Source organism: Corythoichthys intestinalis, chromosome 19 (genome assembly GCF_030265065.1).
Source record: "Corythoichthys intestinalis isolate RoL2023-P3 chromosome 19, ASM3026506v1, whole genome shotgun sequence".
Taxonomy (NCBI): domain Eukaryota; kingdom Metazoa; phylum Chordata; class Actinopteri; order Syngnathiformes; family Syngnathidae; genus Corythoichthys; species Corythoichthys intestinalis.
The window spans coordinates 32456924-32477775 of NC_080413.1; the positions used below are offsets into that span (position 1 = coordinate 32456924).

Sequence of the window (20852 nt, forward strand, 5' to 3'; positions counted from 1 at the left end):
TTCGATTTACAAACCAGGTCCTGAAACGAATTAAATTAGAGGTATCACTGTAATTGAAAAACACCATAGAAATTAACTTTTAAACAAATGACTGTTTTGGTGCTGATTTGTCTACTAATGAGTACACGGGTGACTCCTAATTTGATGGGAAATGGCAAATGGGTCTCACTGTTAAATAAGGTCAGATTTCGAAAAACGTCATATGTTTCATAGAAATAAGACTGTAGACATTTTACAATAATTAATTAATAGAAAAATATCTCCATCCTCCCATGTAGTGATGTGAATTGGAGATGACATGTCTGTAGAATGCAGTCAGATCATGAACACTTAGTGGCAAGGAAGGCTTTGCAGTGCCAGAAGTCATATCATTTATATATGAACCCAACAGTTCACTAAGCAATGGAAGTTAAAAGGCAAGCTTGGGTCACACTTACAGTATGCTCAGAAAAAATTAAGGGTGCAAAGATTAGTTTAAAAGTAAGACATACAGTAAATGCTATTACACCTGTATGTCTGTATATAATCACGTTTGCCCTAAATGACAGAAAGGAATGAAAATATCTTCTTTTATTTTACAAGCTGTATGTTTTTCTGTCTGTAGGCACCAACCCACGTGATCTCTCTGATGACACACCCCTCGAAACGAGACAATCGGCCAACAGCCTGAGATCTCGATGGGCGGATCATGAAATCCCAGAGAATTACGACATCAAAGTGTATGAGATTGACAACAAGAAACGGATGCAGAAAAAAGGTGCTGAGCTTACTAAACAATATAAAACAAAAAAAATGAAGTAGTCCCCGGGTTACGAATCCCGACTAACGCGATTTCGACTTTACGACGCCGAAGTCTCGTCTGCCATTCTGTCTCCAGTTGTGTTTTTTTTCTTAGTCGCGTAAACAATACCTAGTTCTTGTCACGCCTCCTCCCCCAGCAGAGTCGCCGCCATGCTGCAGTGTTTTGACAGCTTCAGGTCCCACCCACTGTCATCTCTGGTTCCCATGTGTCTGCCCGAGAAGTGCCCTTTTCAGCTTCAGAGTGTCATGACGCCCACCCCGACCTCCGGTTCTCCTCTGACTGCCAAAAAGTGCCTTTTTCAGACTGGGCTCAAGCAGCCACCCGCTGTCATCTCCGGTTCCCATGTGTCCGCCCGGGAAGCACCCATTTCGGCTTTGGAGAGTCATGATCCCCACCCCCCCAACCTCTGGTTCTTCCCTGGCTGCCGACAATGCATCCTTTTTGGACTTTCCACTTCCTTGTTCTCATGCTGCTGCAGCTGCTTCTCCCCTTGCGAATCCCGATCCGTTTTTTTTTAAGTTTGGATGGCGGGCTTGCATTAAGAGAGGCGATGCTGGCGACCTGAGGGGCCATGATATCCCCCTTTTCTCGCCTCCCTTATCTTTCCACAGCCCTTGTCTCTCAACAAAGCGATTCACTCACGAGTAAAGCCCGAATAGTCATTCAATATAACGGTAATTAACACAACCTACCTCAGAGCTATCTTACTTTTTACTTGATGTTATCTATATGACGTATAATACATGTTTTTGGACAGTTATTTTGTATTTAGAGGTACTTAAAGGGTTTATTCCGATTTACATGGAAATTCGGGTTACATCGCCAGCCTAGGAACGGAACTCGTTCGTAACCTGGGGACTACCTGTATTTTAAATATTGTAAAATTTATATGACATATATGTTGTGTATATACAGTATATATGTTGCTTTAAAGCTAATTCGTAATACAGTGGTAATCTCGAGTTTATATTAATGATCATGCTTTTTTCCCCTCGTTGACTAACATAAAATCAAACTAAAGTTTGTCATCTATGACATGGTTTGTGATTAGATTTGCAAACGAGCGTACGCCAATTTGTGGCACCACACCATGCCTTATTATGCAAGTACTTGCCCTCTTTGTGCTTTCTAAATGCTAACTCATCTCAGGGGAGTTGATTAGACAAGTCTTCTCAATGCTGCATTCAGGATGTGCAAAGCTGTTGAAGTCAGCCAAACTCAGACTAGCTTAGAAACCGCTTCAACCTATTTTAGGGGAAATCCCAAAGCATTTTGGAACCAAGATTTCAATGTAATTAGGCTTATTTTGTCAAGATTGACTGTGAACAGTGCACAATGTGCACATTTCCTGGTTCTCTGACACCGGGCAACCTAGCTGTGGCCAAAACATACAAATACAGTACAAAATACAAGCATTTTTTGCAAATCTGGATTAAATAGCGATGTTTTTTGGTCATTGATGCCAATGTGTGCGAAAAATATGTCAGCATCAAGTGATTGAGTGTGAGGTATTGCTTAACCATTGAGTGCTTGTGCATCACGGGCGAACGCTTGGTTAATTCGGCTTCCCCATGGTAGTAACACTTGTGATGATCTCACATCAAACGATAAATGCGTGAGATCTTTCTATCTAGTGCAGGGGTGTCAAATGTCCAGCCCGCGGGCCGGAAGTGGCCTGCCAGGGTGTCCATTTTGGTTGTTCTGCCTGATAGGCGCGGTGTAGCTACTTCATACTGTACAAAGGGTTCGTACACCTTTTTCATGTCCAAATTCATGCACTTTTTAATGATTTTCAAGACGAGTTTACCAGTTTTTCTTGTACCTTTTAAACAGTAAACCATTGTTTTTGAGGCAGAAATAAAATATGGTACCTTCTCACAAGTACGCACTTCTTCCAAAATGTTCTACGACCCCAGAGGTTTGAGGAATTTTGTTTGAAAGGCAGACAGGGTGCTAAGAACACACTGAGAACCTAACACTAACACACTAACGCAAAATTCAAGCATTTTTCAAAACCTTGAAAAAGCAGGCGTATAATCCAAGCATTTTCAAGGATTTCAAGGGCCTGTACGAACCCTGTGTATATACAAATTCACTTCGGTTCTGTAATCGGTCATCGGTCATGCCTGAAGGGAAAATAAATAAATAAATACTAAAACCGTAGATATGTGTGATCGAGGGCATGCACGTAACATTCGTTCATTCGCCGTCTTCCAGTCAAAATGGTTTGGACGTCTAACACCGTCAATGACAGCCAATGTGTTAACAAGGAAGTGACCAAAACTTACAGGAAGTAGCCCGGAAATGCTAGACAAAGCAACAGTAACTGATCCAAAATTTACGGAAAGTATGCCTGTAAGTATCTTAAAATGACATGGAAGTGACCTAACATTAACTCATTGTCTACCCTTGACAACAATCGACTTCCAATTCACCTATACTGGAAAGACTAGCTGTGAATGCTCATCTTAAAGTGCCACTGACGGCACTCAACGTCCAATCCTTTTTTCGACTGGGAGGGCACGAATTAATGTTCGTTCATTCGTACCCTCCCAGTCAAAAAAAGGATTGGGCGTTGAACACCGTCATTGGCAGCCAGTGAGTTCCCATGTTTGGCCCATGAAGGAGCCCATATGAGATCTAATTGCCATAAATGTGCCCCGCAAACCAAAATGAGGCGATGTCTCCACCTAGCAAGGCTTTTTAAAACCGAGGATCCTGCTCTCATATGTCCTGAAAAAAATAATTACGTCTGCACCAGCACGTTTGGTGGGAAAAAGCTTCCAAAGCCAACCACGTAAACAATGTAAACATTGGTCTCATGTGTGACGCAGGAATAAAATTTGTTGCAGTCAGTGACGTTTCCACAGTTAAATCTTTGGTTATCAGTGTCCACATGATGGTGCCACAAACCAATTCGCGCATCTTCACTTTGGATGATGTTTTTAAAAACCCTTGTTTTCAGGATGATTGGCCAAACCGATTTGATGATTTGCCAAATACCCTGCTACGTGTAGACATGGCCTGAGTTTCAGATTCAGAGATTTTATTTGTAGTTGACAGCAGCTCTCACAAGATGACAACAGATGCAACGAAATTCCGTTCGATGAGTGAGCACCGGGCTGCTGCAGACTTTGTTCCGCGCCGCCACTTTTCTCTCTTTCTTCAGAAATTACAGAGCAAGTTACAAGTAGACACACATATATCATACAACACAGCAGGGGTATGACACGACGCACAGGTCATGTGAAGGGATTTTTTGTATGAAAAAAAAGGAAAACTACCAGTCGTGGCTCGGGGTGGGTTGTGTGTGAGTGTGTGAGTGCGCAAATGTATCAGTATTTGTGCGTGTCTGTAGACAAAATAAGAGTTGCAGAGCCCTGCAACGGGCCTTGGGAAGAGATCAGGGACAAAAGATAGGAACATCTGTGCGGCTTTTCCCAGGAGAAGGGAGGGGGGGAGGAGATAAGGGTGTGTGGGAAAGGAAAGGAAAATTATAATCAAATTAAGCGGAATAAGTAATTTAATATGCACAAACACTGTTGGACTTCAGTCAAATTCGCGCTCCTTATGGCGTAGGCGAGATCTCAGGTCCCTTAAGTCATTGCCATTAGTCGCGGTCTGCCTTGACAATTCAGTCACCTGCCCTGACAGTTCCGTCACCTGGCGCAAGATAGTATCCACTTTTCTCCATCCTTCCCTGGACCAAACCGTGAGTCCACAGAGCTAGTTCTCGGTCTGAGCATCGACGCGATCTTCCAATGCCTTGAATCACACCGTTTGATCTGTGGTCAAATTTCTGATTTCGTTGAAAGCTGCAGTCTTGGAAACTTTCCGGTAGAGCAGGGCACCTCCTAAGCCAAGCAGAAGGAACCCCACAACCGTAACGCCAAACAGCGAAATATCCTCGATATCTTCCACGGACAGGACAGTAAGACACGCTGGTTTACAATGATCCCATGAATCTCTCACGTAACCAGCGGCAAAGGTGCCGTCCAGGCAAGACGGCTCCCCTGGAGCACCGTGTCCTGTTGAAAAAAATCTTTGATTTGTAAATTGCGGTGATAGATTAACTAATCGGATCCATTTTTGTATGAGAGACCAGTGCGGTTGATCCACAGAGGAAAAAAAAGCAGACTGACTGACGAAGACAAAGATAACAGCAAGGAGCAGCTGGGAGGAAAAACATGTCCGCCCTCATCGAAGACAGGAAGAAGAACACCAAACCTTTCCACAAAGGGCTGCAGTGGGTGCGGATTTCTGTTCCAACCCATCAAGAGGAAACCTTTTCACCACTGGTGTCTTGCAAGTGCATTCAGTTGATCGCAGTCAGGTGCTTCTTGTTTCAGCAGAAACGTCATGGATTAAACTGTCTGTGCTGGATGAGTTGGCTCAAAGACCAGGACCCACTACAGCCCTTGAGGACGGCTTTGCCCACCCTGGTCTAAATTCTAGACACTTACTCGCTGACCATCTACACGCAAATGGCCACATGAAGTGCTAATATAAACATTTACCCACTGACATAGCCACGAGCCAGCAGGCAATAAGAGCGAAGAGTTTAAATTTAAAGCAACACAAGGTAACCTTTCAACCTTTGTAAAATACTTTCATAACATTTATGATGATATGTCGACTGACAACTAGTTGAATGACACTTCTTTTATATCTTGAGGGGTCTGTATCGCTTTCACCGGCACTAATTAACTTTGAGGAGTGTCCTAGTGTGGACGTAGCCTAAGCCACACGTTTGCTAACCATCATATGCTATTGTCTAGGCACAACTGGATTCATTACCTTATTACTTTTCATCCTTCACACAACCACTGGAAACAGAAATTTTGTTTAATCCATCTGCAGGCGACCATCATGATTTTACGAAACTGCGGGTGCACCCTGGTCCTCATGGCAAACACAGTTTTCCTTAAGGGCAAAACAGTACTGCTTTTGTCCACCGGTGTTGCTAAAATCGACTAAAACTGAAAGGTTACCAAGTGTTCTTTAAATAGAAAATATTCTAATTTGATCCATTCAGCCGCATACTGTATTAATGAGAATCTGGCTGTTTGCAGAGCCAAGCAACAACGGACCGATTAAAATAGCTTAATAGCTACAGTATACTAAAGGAAGTTATAATTATTTGTGGATCAAACTTCTGTGAAAACATGATAAAATGACATCAATATTAATGAAAAACAGTGTAACAAAAATAAATAAACAGCTGATTTGTGCATTATCACCAACAACTGGGCATCAGCAACAAAAAGTATTCAGGAATAAAAACACATAGGGAATACACAGGTGTGAGTAGATGAAATATTTACTCGCACTGTGCAAAATTTTAGGGGCAAAATGCCTCTGAGGGTAGTCTGGAGCCCTGAACTACAAATACAGTCAATCAGTATGACAAGTGTGCACATTGTACCCATAAAAAAAAAAAAAACATCCTAGACCACTAAATAGGAATACGGGGAACAACAGTTTTGAGTTATGTGGTATTATTAACAGTCCATGACAGATATTTTCAATATTACAAAATTTCAGCCAAAAACACCCTCCTTGCTAGCCTTGCATAAGTAAATATATTAAATAAAATATGGCCACCTTGCAGGGAGAGAGTTGAAATACACTCCCAAGCACAATCTGCTGCATATGATGACGTTATGTCCCCATGGCGAGCGGTCTGGTCCCCAAGAGACTGCTGCCTGCCTCCACCACACTCAGATGTTGCTTCTTGATGCAATTTTAATGACCACATGGGGGGGGAAATTGGGTCAATGTGCAGCAAAGAACAAAGAATAAATGAGCTGAACATGTTGTGGGCAAAGGGCTGAAATATAATCTTGTATAAATAATAACTATGTTGTACATAACCTTAATAAGTATAATTTGATTAATTCTGCTGAGTGTCTTAGAGACACGAGAGACCTTCTTGTTTAAGTCCCTAGTGGCCATGTCGGATGTCTTTATTGGACTGAGTGTGGGGGGTGATGTTCTCAAGTGGGGTGTGCGTTGGGGTGGGTCAGACCCCCTGACCTACTTATATACAGACATGTTCATGGTCTAGGGCCAATGGTAGAGTCATGGTTAGGTCAAGTTGAGGTCAGTAGTGCTAATTGTTTTCATAATCTTACCCCAAAAAATGATCATGCAAATGTATCTAAATGAGATGCAATGTTGCTGTTTTCAGAGACTCACATGCTTCAGCGGCAGGCAGCAGTTTTTGGAGCTCACACAGAAGACGATCATAGACGTCGGAGCCCAATCCCTCAAATTGAGCAGAGATCTGGAGTGGGTCGGACAGGATCTCACGCAGGAGGCCATCGTTCAGAACCAAGACTGTGAGTGATTTTTGTGGGGAAATATGTAATTTACTCTAGGAAGAAACAATGTTTGGGTTATTTGTCAATGGTCAAAATATTACAATTGTGATTCTTTCAATGAACAAAGCTTGAACATAACTTAGTATCATAATGACTTGAAGTTAAACTTTATATCATGTTCATAAAGAAGTAAATATGTGTCAAAAATGAAACCTTGCCCCGTTTATGTGTCAAATGTTGATCAACTATACAGTGGTATGACTATCTGAACCTTTTGAAATTTCTCACATTTCTGCATAAAATCACCATCAAATGTGAGCTGATCTTTGTCAAAATCACACAGATGAAAAAAAAACAGTGCCTGCTTTAACTAAGACTACCCTAACATATATAAGTTTTCATATTTTAATAAAGATAGTGTGCAAACAATGACAGAAGGGGGAAAAATAAATAAGTGAACCATCACATGTAATATTTTTTGCCCCACCCTTTGGCAACAATGACTTCAACCAGACACTTCCTGTAGCTGTAGATCAGTCTGGCACATCGATCAGGACTAATCTTGTCCCATTCTTCGCTACAAAACTGCTGTAGTCCAGCCAGATTCCTGGGATTTCTGGCATGAATTGCGACCTGTCTTTCAATTGCTCTTTAAGTCTCCTTAGGCTGAGGGTTCGCGTACTTATTTTTCCCCTTTCTGTCATTGTTTTGCCTGGCACAGCCAGACTATTCTCCCTGTATTTTTCAAACACTGTGAGAAATAGTCTGGGACCCAGCCCATTAACGGCCTCTTGAGCAAGGTACAAAATCAATCGTCCAATCAGATTCGTTTATTTGCGTGACATGTTCTTAATGAGTAACGTCACTCTTGCGCGCCGAAAGTCGTGTCTACAACAACACAGATGGCGAACGGGTGAGCCGAGAATATGTTCCAATCCGCGGTAAAACCAGTTTTAAATTACCAAAAACACATCGAAACAAGTCATTGACAACAGTCAACATGGCTCGCGCTAGCCATGTTGAATAAACTTCTCCATTCTCCGCTCATGCTAATTACTTGTCGCTTTAACAACGTCTGCCCATCGCTGATTGGTCCACTCTGCTGTCTGTTCGTTGTGGCTTGTTCCGCCCTCGGAATTTGATCCGCCGGACGGTCGGCAGACTTAATCGCTGGAACAGCGGTGAGTCTGGTGTACCAGGCAAGTCATTATTTGCATGCTATCCTCATTAAAATATGAAAACCTATAAATATTTGGGTGGTTTTAGTTAAAGCAGACACTGTATTTTCGTCTGTGTGATTTTGACAAAGATCAAATCACATTTGATGGTGATATTATGCACAAATGTGAAAAATTTTAAAGGTTCAGATACTTTTTCATATCACTGTATCTACTTGTCAAGACGTGGAAAATGGATGCTACTTTGTATGGTTTATTCCTATGCTTTAACTCCCATGCCAGCAAGGCTTCATCAGCACTTGCGCAGAGTTAAGCATCCCTTTCAGCCACATAATTTGCTTGCCTTGATACTATACTGTACCAGTGTTGTTTTTGGCAACGCTTTTAATTTTCATTTTAGTCTTTTGGATGATAATACTTATTAGTCTTACTCATATTTTAGTCGTTTTTATGGACAGAATTTCTAGGCACAGCCAGGTGGCGGAGGGGTTCGAGTTCAGTGGTGGGAGGATCTCATCTCTGGGAACGCCTTGGGATTCTGGTGGAAGTGGCTTGGGAGAGGGCTGTCTGGGCATCTTTGCTGAGGCTGCTGCCCCCGCGACCCGGATTTGGATAAGCGGGAGACGACGACAATGATATTTTAGTCATCGCGAAATGTGTTGGCCGTCGTCTAATTTTTTGACGAAAACGTAAGGCTAATTTCGTCTAGTTTTAGTCGACGTTTAATTAAACGACGTCTGTAAAATTAAAAAAATTTACTCCCAAAAAATAAATAAATAAATAAAGGTTATCAATTATTTCGAATGAACATTGACAAACGAGCACATATTGTAGCGTCTACAAGGACATTGCCAACTTGGTGATTATACTGTCAGCAGGAAAACTACATCATTTTCAATTAATTATACCCACGTGGATGCCACAAACTGTATGTAAAAAAAATAGTTTAAAGAGTTTAAGAATACGCTAGCCTATTGCTAACGTGAATGCTATGCTAACGCTATGAGTTACATTTACGTGTGATGATCACACAGCACAGACTTTTAAAGACAAAAACAACATTGCATATTCTCTCTGGCCAATAAATCAAATCTTAGCATGTATGCAAGCCTGCATGAAGACTGGAGACAACACACTGGTGAGTCAGTAGGGGGGCGGAGCAGCACGTCACAAATGACACAACCAGACATTGCTGCGATGCAGGCTATTTACACATAAAATGTCACACATTGTGAACGTGATGGAAAATATAGCGCATTTTCGTCTCGTCAAAGGAAAACTGGCATTTGTCTCGTTGTGTTTTAGTCTCCCAAAGCACATTTTTAGATTTTTATCATCCCTGTCATGAAAAAAAAGTGCAGACTAAATATTTTTGTTGTCATCATCGTTGACGAAAACAACTACACTAATAATTATAACAATGCCTTGGATTGGATTTATATAGCGCTTTCTTGGACACTCAAAGACGCTTCACATTGCATTATTCTTTCACTCCGCACTTGATGGCGGTAAGCAACTACTGTAGCCACAGCTGCCCTGGGACAGTCCTACAGAGGCGAGGCAGCCAATCCGTGCCATCGGCCCTTCCTATTACGTTTCTGGGAGAGCGGGGGACCCAAGCGCAGAGAAGGCAGGCAAGGTGGCAGGGGTAACAATAGTTTATTGCATAATACGAAAGCAGTCAGGCGAGCATTTGGCAAGAGAGCAGGTGAGCTGTCAAGGCAGGCGAGCAATACAGGATCTATAAACAAAGACAAGGTGAGCTACATAAAAGCAATACAAATCCTGGATCAAAGTGAACGCGAGAGTCACAAACTCGTGGAGTAGCGCTGTTGATCTGGCGATGAAGTGAGGTCAGGGACTGGCTTAAGTAGGCTGTTAACGATGATCGACTGCACCTGTGCCAGGCTCACCCATCTGTCCAATCCTGCAATCAAGACACACACACACACAAGGAGGAGGAACATGGCTCAGCAAGCAGGGGCCCCTCACACTTCCGTCTCCCATCTAAGCACTCATTTTCACACTCCTTTCACACAGGCAAGTAGAGTGAAGTACTTGTCCAAGGATACAACGACAATGGGCACAGGAGCTGGAACAAGTGGTGATCCCCCGTTGCCTCAATTAGTGGACTGGGCTGAACCACCTGCGTCACCGTTGCCCCTATACTCTACTATACTACTATACACAGGGGTGCACATAAGTGGTCCGCATGCGCGCATGCGTACTGGACGTAGACAAACGCGCTGGCCCTCAACGGCTTCCATACGCTTTTGCGTACCGATGGCTGACCACTGTATTTGCGGCGGACACGAGAAAATAACTTCTCAAAATGTCGAAGAGGTAGGCCACACTGAGTAATTACTTCCGTGTTCCCCCACCCCCGTCAAAAGACAGACAGACGACAGAGACGTCACCGGAGCTACCGAAAAAAAGGACTTTTGCTGAAAAGTGGCTACACGAGGTACCGTGGCTAGAAGCAAATGATGCTCGCACGGAAATGCGGTACAAAATTTGCCTTGAGAATCCCAATGTCGCCGATAAGAGCAGCGCATTTTATGTAGGGTGAAAGAATTTCAGCCATCCAAACTTTGAAAAGCACGAAAAAAACAGAGCATGTGGCAATTAAGCAAACTATCGATGTTAAACAGGACCCCACTCGCCCTACGGACAAATGGCGGAGTAAAGGTAATGAACAGCGACATGCACTGACTAACGTGTTTTTGCTCGCATTTTACAAAGCTAAACATGCACGTTCAATGAGGTCTTATGAGGAGGACATCCCACTTTTAAAAAGGCTTGGAGTTAATGTGGGAGCCGCATAATGCCCTTTATTTTGAATTGGTGCTTTTTATTTCTTTACATTTCACTTCAAAATAATAGCAATTTTGTTGTGCCAGTTGATGTTTATCAAGCATTAATTGTTCATATAATTAATTAAAGTTAATTGACTCTAAGTAAAGCTTGTCATAAATTTATCGCATCAGGCGGGTCGGCTCTCAAGCTCAATGAGGACCAAGTCACATCTCCAGGTCCTCCTCTGAGAACCTGGGCAAAAAAATTATGTGCACCCCTGACTATACAGTTGGTTGTGACCTTCACTTGCGCGTACCGGAGATAACCATCTCTCGGTACACCTTAATACTACCTCTGGAAGTAATACTAAAATTATAGGCATAGTGTTTGGTAAATGAGCCTTGTAATAAACATTAAAAAAACAAACAAACTGCTGAATAGCCACTCATGGCACATAATATTACTATTAATATGTGTAGGTTGCAGTATTGGGAAATGCTGACAATGTATTACTAATCTTACATCTTTACAGGGTTGAGTTCACTTTACAAAAGTGTGAGTGTGGATGTGAAAGGTTGACAGTACAGTATTCAAATCAGGCCTGTGATTGACTGTCAGCAACAATCAGTCCACGGTGTGAAGTAATCTGCCAAAGTCACCTGGGAAAGGCTCTTACTCCATGTGGCCCTGAACAAGATAAACGTCAATGGAAATTGTTGATGTTGTATTGAAGGTCTGTTGTTCATCATCATGTACTTTACACCCACAGACATTCTCTTTCATCACTGTCCGGCAGGCGACCTTTGGCAGAATTTCGAGGTGGACACTCTGGAGCTCCTGGAGGACCTTAAAGATGAGGCTGGATGGCTGAAGATTTTATGGATATCTACCTTACAGGATTGTATCACAGGGAACTGCGGTTTATTAAAAGCCATAGAGCTACCTGCATTACACATAGTTAAATCAGGTACACACTACATATAATATGTATGTATTCTTAACTACACCGTTTTTGTGGCTCACCACTTATTTGAATGCACGTCACCTTGATGTCACCTCAAAATTTCTTTATACTAATATTGTTTTCATTGTAAGTCGAAGGTTAAATTAGGTAAAATACTGAAACACTTTTAATTGAGGAACATTAAAACTGTCCTTTCAGCGCTCATGTACATGTTTATTTCTTTGCCATAGTGTCGATACTGTGCTGTATATAGGGATGTTTAGTTATTGTTAAGTTGTTGGTCTAGTTGGTCTCTTCGATCTCAAATTTGAGCACATTTGGGATTTTTTTCTATGTATTTTTTTGCCTTCTTCTTTGTCACTGAATGTAAATATGTGTCTTGTGTGTAATTTCTGTCCGTCTGCCAATTTGCCTTATTTATAAAGAAAACACATTCAACACTACCATGACACTCACTGTAGGTTTTGCCTGCCATTGAAATCTTTTTTGATGAAAAAAACGTTAGCTTGTAAAGGTTTTTATTGAGTCGACGGCTGGTTTACCCCTTTTGTTTATTGAGTTGATTTTTTTTTGTTTAAAATGAACTGTTTACAGGAAAATCCCATTTTACTTGTTGTGCTGTATATACATTTTGGTGCTGAACAACATGGAAATAAAATTGTAAGCATTTTGAACCAAATGTAAAAGAAAAGTGCAGAATTTTTGGTCCAAAATATCTTGAACTAGAATAGAAATGGAAAACATTTGGAGGAAGTAATTTTTGCAAAAGGAGAATCTACAAAATATTCATGTATTTTTTCTGTCGGTAAGTAATTGTCCGACTATATGTCACTGATATGAACTTTTCACTTCTCAAATATCACTGTTTGTTTGCTATATGCAGGGGTGAAAGTGGGCTGGAACGGTCCGGTACGCTGTTCTGGTATAAAATTTGGAGGCGGAACGGTACTTTGATCCCGAAAATATGACGGCAACTGTCAAACCTCCGTGTTTAAAAAAAAAACAAAACTGCCAGGCTGCCACCCACGCATCTCCAAGATGAAAACAATCTACTGACGCCAGATTTACATACACAAGTGTTAACAACAAGCCTAATAAAGTGCTTGTGTAGCGTCATGCGTTTCCACCAATATTTATTATTTATTTATTCCACGGAGTTCTCCCAGCGTGTGTATCTGAATCCGACGAGACGCAGCTAACCACCCTGCCTGACCGTTGAATTGGCTGACATATTGAAATATGATCAGCATGGATAGTTAGCTCTACTTGGTTCAAATGCACATGTTTCTTGGACAGCAACAAAAGAAAAAAAGAAAAAGTTTGTTGAATTAATGCGATAAAAAAGGGCAATGCAACAGAAAATTGACTAGATCTTTAAGAAAAAGGAGAATGTTGAATAGGCTTATTCTACTTGTATATTCCATTTGACTGCATAATGTTAGTTATTTGTATTTGTTTTTGATGTATGTTACTTTTTTTTTTTTTTTAATAAGTCAATGTTTACATTATCAATTTTTAATGTACATCCTTTGTACAGTATGTTCTTAAGTCGTTAAAATTAATGTTTTGCATTTAGATGTGAAGAAATGAGGGAAAAATAAAATGGGAGATGGAGGTTGGGGTTACTGTATGGTGTTTTTGTTCATTGTTATTTTGCACATCATTGAAAAAAATACTATTTTGAATGAAAATCAGTTTATGATGTATGCCTTGTTGCAGTAAGGGTAATGCAATAGCTTAATGCATTAGTAAAACATGGTCTGTTTTATAGGCAAGGGCATAGGTTTGCGGAGGGACGGTAGGGACCTAACACTCCCAACTTTTCAGGATGCTCAATTTGTCCCCTCAATCGCACGTTTGATTGGCTGATGACTTGCATTTATTTAAGAATTATTTCTTATTTTTTTATTTTCTACATTATTTAAAAATATTTTCATTTGCAGCCTATGCAGAATCCCCCCCCCCAGATAATCATACGTTAATCATAAAAAGTTTTCATTTTTGTGGACAAATGTTTTACATGAAGGAAGGCTCCAGTTTTATTATTATTGTTATACCCCGAGTAAAAGGTTTCTGCAGTTTAATTTATTTATTTAGACGGACAATTTTGAGTGGTCTTATGACAAATGTTTATTTTTTGCATTCCTGGATAGTTAAGAGCAGGGGTGAAAGTGGGCCAGAACAGTCAGGAACGCAGTTCCGGTATAAGATTCAGGGCCGGAATGCTGTACCGGTACACGGTGCTTTGATTCCCAAAATATGACGGCAACTGTCAAAACATTATGTTAAAAAAAATACAATAAAAATGCTGAGCTGCCGCACATGCATTTCATCTCCAAGAAGAAAACAATCTATCAACATCAGATTTACGTACACAAGTGTTAACAGCAAGCATAATAAAGTGTTTGTGTAGCGTAATCCGTTTCCACCAATATTTATCATTTATTTTGTTCCACGGACGGCATGGAGGTTTCCCCAGTTGCTGCAGTTATCGGAGTCTGACGATGATGAGTCAATGTGTGAATACACGCAGCAAAGCAAAATGCCTGGACTCATTTATCCGTTCAATTGGCTGACATACTGACATGTGATCAGCAGAGATAGTTAGCTCTGATTGGTTCAAATGTGCATGTTTTCTGGTACAGCAAAAAACAAACAAAAAAAAGGTTGTTGAATTGACGCGACAAAAAAAGGGCAATGCAACATAAAATTGATCAAATCTTTAAAAGCAAGGAAAGAGTTGAGGAGGCTTATTTATCATATTTAGTTTTATTTACTCTGATGGGGAGGTTCAGAACATCTTAGCTGTCAATGTGCACTTTGGACTTATATTTGTTCATTTATGTTAGGCTACTTACTAATTTCCTCATGATTGAGAAAAATCAATGTTTGCGCCCTCTTCAAAATATATTCCAATAATTTAACTCTGCATAATACTAGTCATTTGTACTTATTTTTCTGAATGTTTGTGATTTAAATCTTAATTAAATTAAAAAAAAAAAAGTCAATGTTTACATTACCTTCAATTTTAATATGCATCCTATGTTCTTAAGTAGTTAAAATTGAGATTTGGCATTTTGTTAAATTAGGAGATGGAGGTTGTGATTATTGCTGTTTTTTTTAACTTTTATTTTGCATATAACTGAAAAATACAATTTTGAATGGAAATTAACGCACATGTCCTGCTCAGACAGTTTTCTGCCTTTTGGTAAGTTTTACAGCAAGGCTTTTTGTGCTGTCTAACAGTAAACTCTTGTGGTCGCTTTGCGACATGGTTTATTTTTTTCTTGCCAGTTCAATATGGCTGCACGACGTCTCGGGCTGACGCCTACGTTGTAATGTTGTGCTTATATGATCCTTGGACAAGATTTGTCCGTAAGTATGATTGTTGTAAAGAATGTACATATTATGTTAGTAAGCGAAATGTTCTATTCTTTGTACGAGACGCTTTTTGTTTATGTTTAGTGAACCTGTATAGCGTGCTAAGCTAACGTTGTTGCTAATGCAATGCTTGTGTACTTTTTTTTTTTGTAGTTTTATGACGGTCTAAAGAGAACAATGGTTTGAGGCTATTTTATTCCCATTGGCAGTGTATCAAATACTTGTTCTCCCCACTGTATATATCTATCTTGTGTCTTATCTTTCCATTCCAACAATTTATTTTACAGAATATATATATATATATATATATGTATAATGTACAGAAAAATATGGCATATTTTATAGATGGTTTGAATTGCGATTAATTGCGATTAATAACAATTAATTTTTAAGCTGTAATTAACTCGATTAAAAATTTTAATCGTTTAACAGCCCTAGTTTTTATGTGTTATAGAGATAATTGCTAAAACAGTTTTCTTTGTATTTCAGTAGTTTAAGAGCCCCCCCCCCCCCCCCCCAAAAAAAAAAAAAAAAAAGAAGGAAAAAAAAGAAAGAAAAACAAAAAAATAATAATAACATTTCTGGCTCCGTGGCGACCTTCACGTCGGGACTTCCGGCAAGAAATTCTAGCCACTTTCACCCCTGGTTAAAAGATTATGAACAAGCCTGTATTTATTGTGTATATTAATATAATTTATGTTCAAAGATTGCTATTTAAATTTGCTAATAAAATCCAGACATTTATCGTGGAAGTTTTCAAAATGTTTTAGTAGTTTTTTTTTATCTAATTGGTAGCAAAAACGATACACGTCTAACACAATGGTAAATGTGCGCATACACCACCGGATTAAGTCATCATATGACTTGTTCAAACGTTTACGTAACCCCTGACAGACAATATAAATCTACTTCTCTGTCAGAAGGTGGCAGCCTTTGCCACAAATGCAACTCAATAAAATAAACACCAATCGCATGAAGGGAAAAACTGTTTATCAATGTGACGAGGTTAGCAATTCCCCGGATGGAAGGGTAAACAAGATGAGCGTGTAGTGGAGGATAGTTGCATGGCGACAAGAAAGCTGATGTTACTGCACCCGAAGAGGAGACAAGACGCCCGAGACGTGCGCTTTCTTTTTTGAGAGACGATGTACACGCACGCCGGTATATTTTATACAGCGGTGAGTACAAGATGTCTTCATCCTCCCCAGATGTGTCATCAAGTTATGTAAGATACAATGCATTCGGGTTTTATTAGAGGGATTTGAAAGGGACCCACGGAGAGAGGGAGAATATGTATTGTTTCATATAGTTGGTGGATAATCGTGTTCGAAAAAAACACGTGTGGTTGTGTGGATTTATTTAAATATTTTACTTATTTTTTGAAATTGGAACCAGATTTCGCCCAATTGACAACTTCCAATCATAAATATATAAAGTCATCCGTGTGTAATATATGCAGCATTGAAATAATGTGTGTCATATACAGTGTTTGTAATCTTACTGAAAAAGAGTAATTAATTATAGTTACAAATTACTTCTCCCAAAAAGTAATTGCGTTAGTAACTCAATTACCCGAATGTAAGAGTAATTAGTTACTTGGCAAAGTAATTGGTGATAATTACTCCCCCCCCCCCCCCCCCCCCCAAAAAAAAACAAACAAAAAAAACAAAAAAAAACAAAAAAAAAAAAAACATAGGCCACACTATGTGAATTTTTTTGTGAAGGTTTTTGGTACAATTGACCCGAGCCCAATTCTTTACCCTAATTTACCCTTTACCCTGAATCAACTGTTAAAAGTTGTTAAAATTGCTCCCATTATTGCATTAGTTCCCTTCTCTCTACTTTCGACATATGAAAGTTTTAAAACTGTTTCATCATTTAAAGATAGATTGAAGTCAAGATTTTGCCGATTTAGAAGTATTTTAGATTAAAAAAAAGTTACCCAGGTTCGCTAGGAAGGTTCTCTACAACAGAGCCGTCCTAAAAAGTCTACTGCTTTAAGATGGCGGCTGTTTACAAACGCATCTAGTGCCGTGTCTGTCATTTTGCATCTAGTTATATCTATATACAGTACATGTGATATCTACCATATCTACCATGTCTACCATATCTACCATAACATGCGGGCGTAGTTTGTGGGCTATCGGCTACAACATGTATTATTGGAGCTACCTAGCATCGCGTTTGCTCGGCGTCACAACTTTCTTGCCTCCTCCGCACTCCTGCTCTGCTCTGTCGTCTCGGTGAGTCCGTCTCCCTCAGACTTTTTGACCAATATAATAACGCATAGTAACGCATGCCTTTCCGTCCTCAGTAACGGTAACGGCGTTGCCAAGATGAGAAAAGTAATTAATTAGATTACCCACTACTGAAAAAAATAACGCCGTTAGTAACGCCGTTATATTGTAACGCCGTTATTAACAACACTGGTCATATAGCTTACAGTAATCAGAATACTATATTAAAGTTGGCCACTATTTCTGAGCCTATAATAAATATAATATTCATTCATATAGCAAAATCTTAAACTACATGGCACTCATAAGCGGAGGGGCCATGGCCGAAAAGTGTCATTGCATGTAATTGACTTTCCTATACAGTACATGTATAAAAGTTGTAAAGCATTAAAGCAAACAACAAAAATGAAGTAAATGAACAAAAAAAAAAAAAAAAAAAAATTTATAATGGGTCAAAATTATTTTTCAAACAGATCATGTGACTAGCACCTTAGATGGTTTATTATTATTATTTAAAAAGAAAAAAAAAAATAGGGGAGGGGAATTTTATTTTTCAAAGGATTTTTTTTTCTTTGTTTGAAAATATTTTTTGGGAATTGAAGCAACCTTTTTGGGTATTGAATGATTTAGACACAAATGTCCTACCCATAATATGGCCCAAAAACAGAAAGGATTGCTAAAATCAAAGAAAACTTTTAAAATAAAAAAAAATTAAAGTTCAAATGCAAATATTTGAATCTCAAATATTTTTTCGCATTCAAAAACTTTCTTTCTATGATTGAAATTTTCCTTTTTTTTTTTTTGATTGAAGGGATTTTTTGTTTGAAAAAATATATTTTTTGTTTGAAGAATAAAGACACAAAGTCCTAGCCAAAATGTGGCCCAAACGCAAAACAAAATTACTTCATTCAAAAAAGTCATCAAAAAAAAAAAAAAGACTTCAATCAAAACAAAAATTCAAAGAAAAATATCTTTCAAATGCATTTTTTTTGAGTTTCAAATTTATTTTTGCGTTCAAACACTTTTTTTGATAGAATAATGAAGACACAAATCTACCTCCATATGGCTCCACCCAGGGGATACAATTTTTGACTGGGGTAACTACATTGGCACGACACCGGCGGGCGTACCATATTCAATGGATGACGATCTTGGCGAAAAGTATAGCTGTCCTAAGCAGCCTGATTTAGAATTCCCCTGAAGAATGATGGGAAACAAACAAAAAAAAAAAAACGCTCATTTTGAACTTGTTATTATACATATTCTTGTAAGTTAATTTTATTGCTGACACTGCATTTTGGGGTCATCAACTGCGTTTCCCATGAGGACCAGCGCATGAAGGCATAGTGTCTTCCTATGAGGGGCGTTACAAAAAATAATTGAGAAGCACTGTTATAACTCAATACAGATTCATTTTGCAATTATGAGTTAGCCTTTCAATTAATTAGGTTCATATTCGTGAGAAATGTAGCCCTGACCCCCGTTTACCCAATCTGTTTGGTCTTATTAACGTCCCGTCCCCAGCAAAAAGTGTGCATTTATCTTATGCTGTTATATCGTCCCAACCAATGTTGAGCCCAAACCTACACCCTTCAGCTATGTGTCTTAAAATTACACTAAATATAACACAGCGAGGCTAAAAACGAACATTAAGAGCAGGGAAAATGTAACTCACCATAGGCTGAATCAACCTTTTTTAACAGCTGCCTCTCCTAAAACTTGATGGCAAATATCCTTGGTTGGAGGCATAATGGGTTCTTCTCCAGTCAAGAAAGATTTCTTGGCTTTAGAATTAGCAATACGGTTCGCTACGAGGTATAATGCTCTCAGTGCATTCGGTTTAGTTACCTTGTTTACTAGCTTTTAGCCACATATTATGCAGAATGGACTTGGGTGTAGCCTTCTGTTCTAGCTCAGTAGGTGGCCTTTTCCTTGTAAAAAAGCTGTCCAAAAACGTCGCCGCCCATAGCACACAGCCAATAGCAGCTAACGTTAGTGTTTACTTTGACTGACGCTGGGCTGCTATTGGCGTGCAAAACACCCCAGTAATGGCGGCCCACTACTAGAGGGCGATGTACACAAATGTCTACTCGGATTAGTCAATAAAGTAGGCAGGCATATTGATGTGTAAAGAGGCACAGGCCAGATTGCTAGGGTTGCCACCTTTCAGAAATAGAAATAAGGGACACCCCGCTCGAGCCCAAAGTCTTACGGGCGAAAAAAAGGGGCATCCCCAAAACTCCTAAATGCATAGAAATGTATTTTTAGATGAGAAAACTGTATTGTTCACTATGTGGGCATGGCAATTTTCTTGCAGCAGATTGTTTTGTTTTTTTCGGCAGGTTAGTGAAAACAAAGTTTTGAATATCGTGATTAACATTTGTGTTGTCGACACTGAATCCGGTCACGTGATCCATTGAGAAGCCACATTTCTTAAGGGAATGTTCCAGGAGAGCTACAATTCCAGCAGCTGACTTGTTTCCATTGTCTATGAAGTCCAGCATTTTGTTGGTGAGCCCAGACTCTGGACTGAAGTACTGGACAGCAAGGGGAAACATCTTCCTGCTCAATTTATTCGAGGCATCGGTCTCTATGGAGAATGGGATGGGTGACGTTAAGATCTTGAGCACATCACCCACTGCCTTTGGACCCAGGACTTGTTTCAACAGTGCCTCTTGCTTTGTTCTTCCCAAAGTCATTTTCTTCAGTTTTGGAATCACATAAAAATCTTCTGATTGAGCCTGTGTCCACAGTCAGCACTATTGTAGCTCTGGCTGGCCACGTTTTACTGTGTGGTGTACCTGTGTCACCTCAGCTGCAGTAATTTAGAGGGTAGGAGTGGGATGATGTCATATTATTGCTTTAATTTTGGTATCACTGTTAATCAATCAATAGATAGTATATACATTCACAGTAGGACTATTTATTCAATGTTTATTTTCTGTTAATCTATTAGGAATAATTCCAAATGAGGAGCATTAGTTAGCATAACAAAATAAGATGTTCTTTATGGGTACATAAATTCATTCCATATTTATTGATAATAAATGCATGTTTAAAAAAAAAAAATCAACATTCCTGAAAATAATCAACCATAGTAGCAACTGAAATAGCCTAGCCATGCTCCTATCAATGCAAGATGTATGAAGGTAAATATAAATATAGCCTATA

General features: G+C 39.6%; 2 protein-coding genes across 4 annotated transcripts in view; both read left to right on the forward strand.

Moving 5' to 3' along the window:
* Positions 1-13592, forward strand: part of kif26bb (kinesin family member 26Bb) — a 54184-nt gene extending 40592 nt beyond the window's left edge. For 2 of the 3 annotated variants that reach the window (XM_057822301.1, XM_057822303.1), the window contains 3 exons: positions 605-757; positions 6993-7143; positions 11869-13592. In XM_057822301.1, coding sequence (XP_057678284.1) covers positions 605-757; positions 6993-7143; positions 11869-11950 — 386 coding nt within the window. In that variant the 3' untranslated portion in view covers positions 11951-13592. The remainder of the gene's footprint in view (positions 1-604; positions 758-6992; positions 7144-11868) is intronic. The other variant, XM_057822302.1, reaches the window with a different exon arrangement.
* A 2831-nt stretch (positions 13593-16423) lies between these two features.
* cnstb (consortin, connexin sorting protein b) overlaps positions 16424-20852 on the forward strand; it is a 58469-nt gene continuing 54040 nt past the window's right edge. Inside the window, exon 1 of the mRNA XM_057822308.1 lies at positions 16424-16622. The gene's annotated coding sequence lies outside the window, so the exon portion shown is untranslated. The remainder of the gene's footprint in view (positions 16623-20852) is intronic.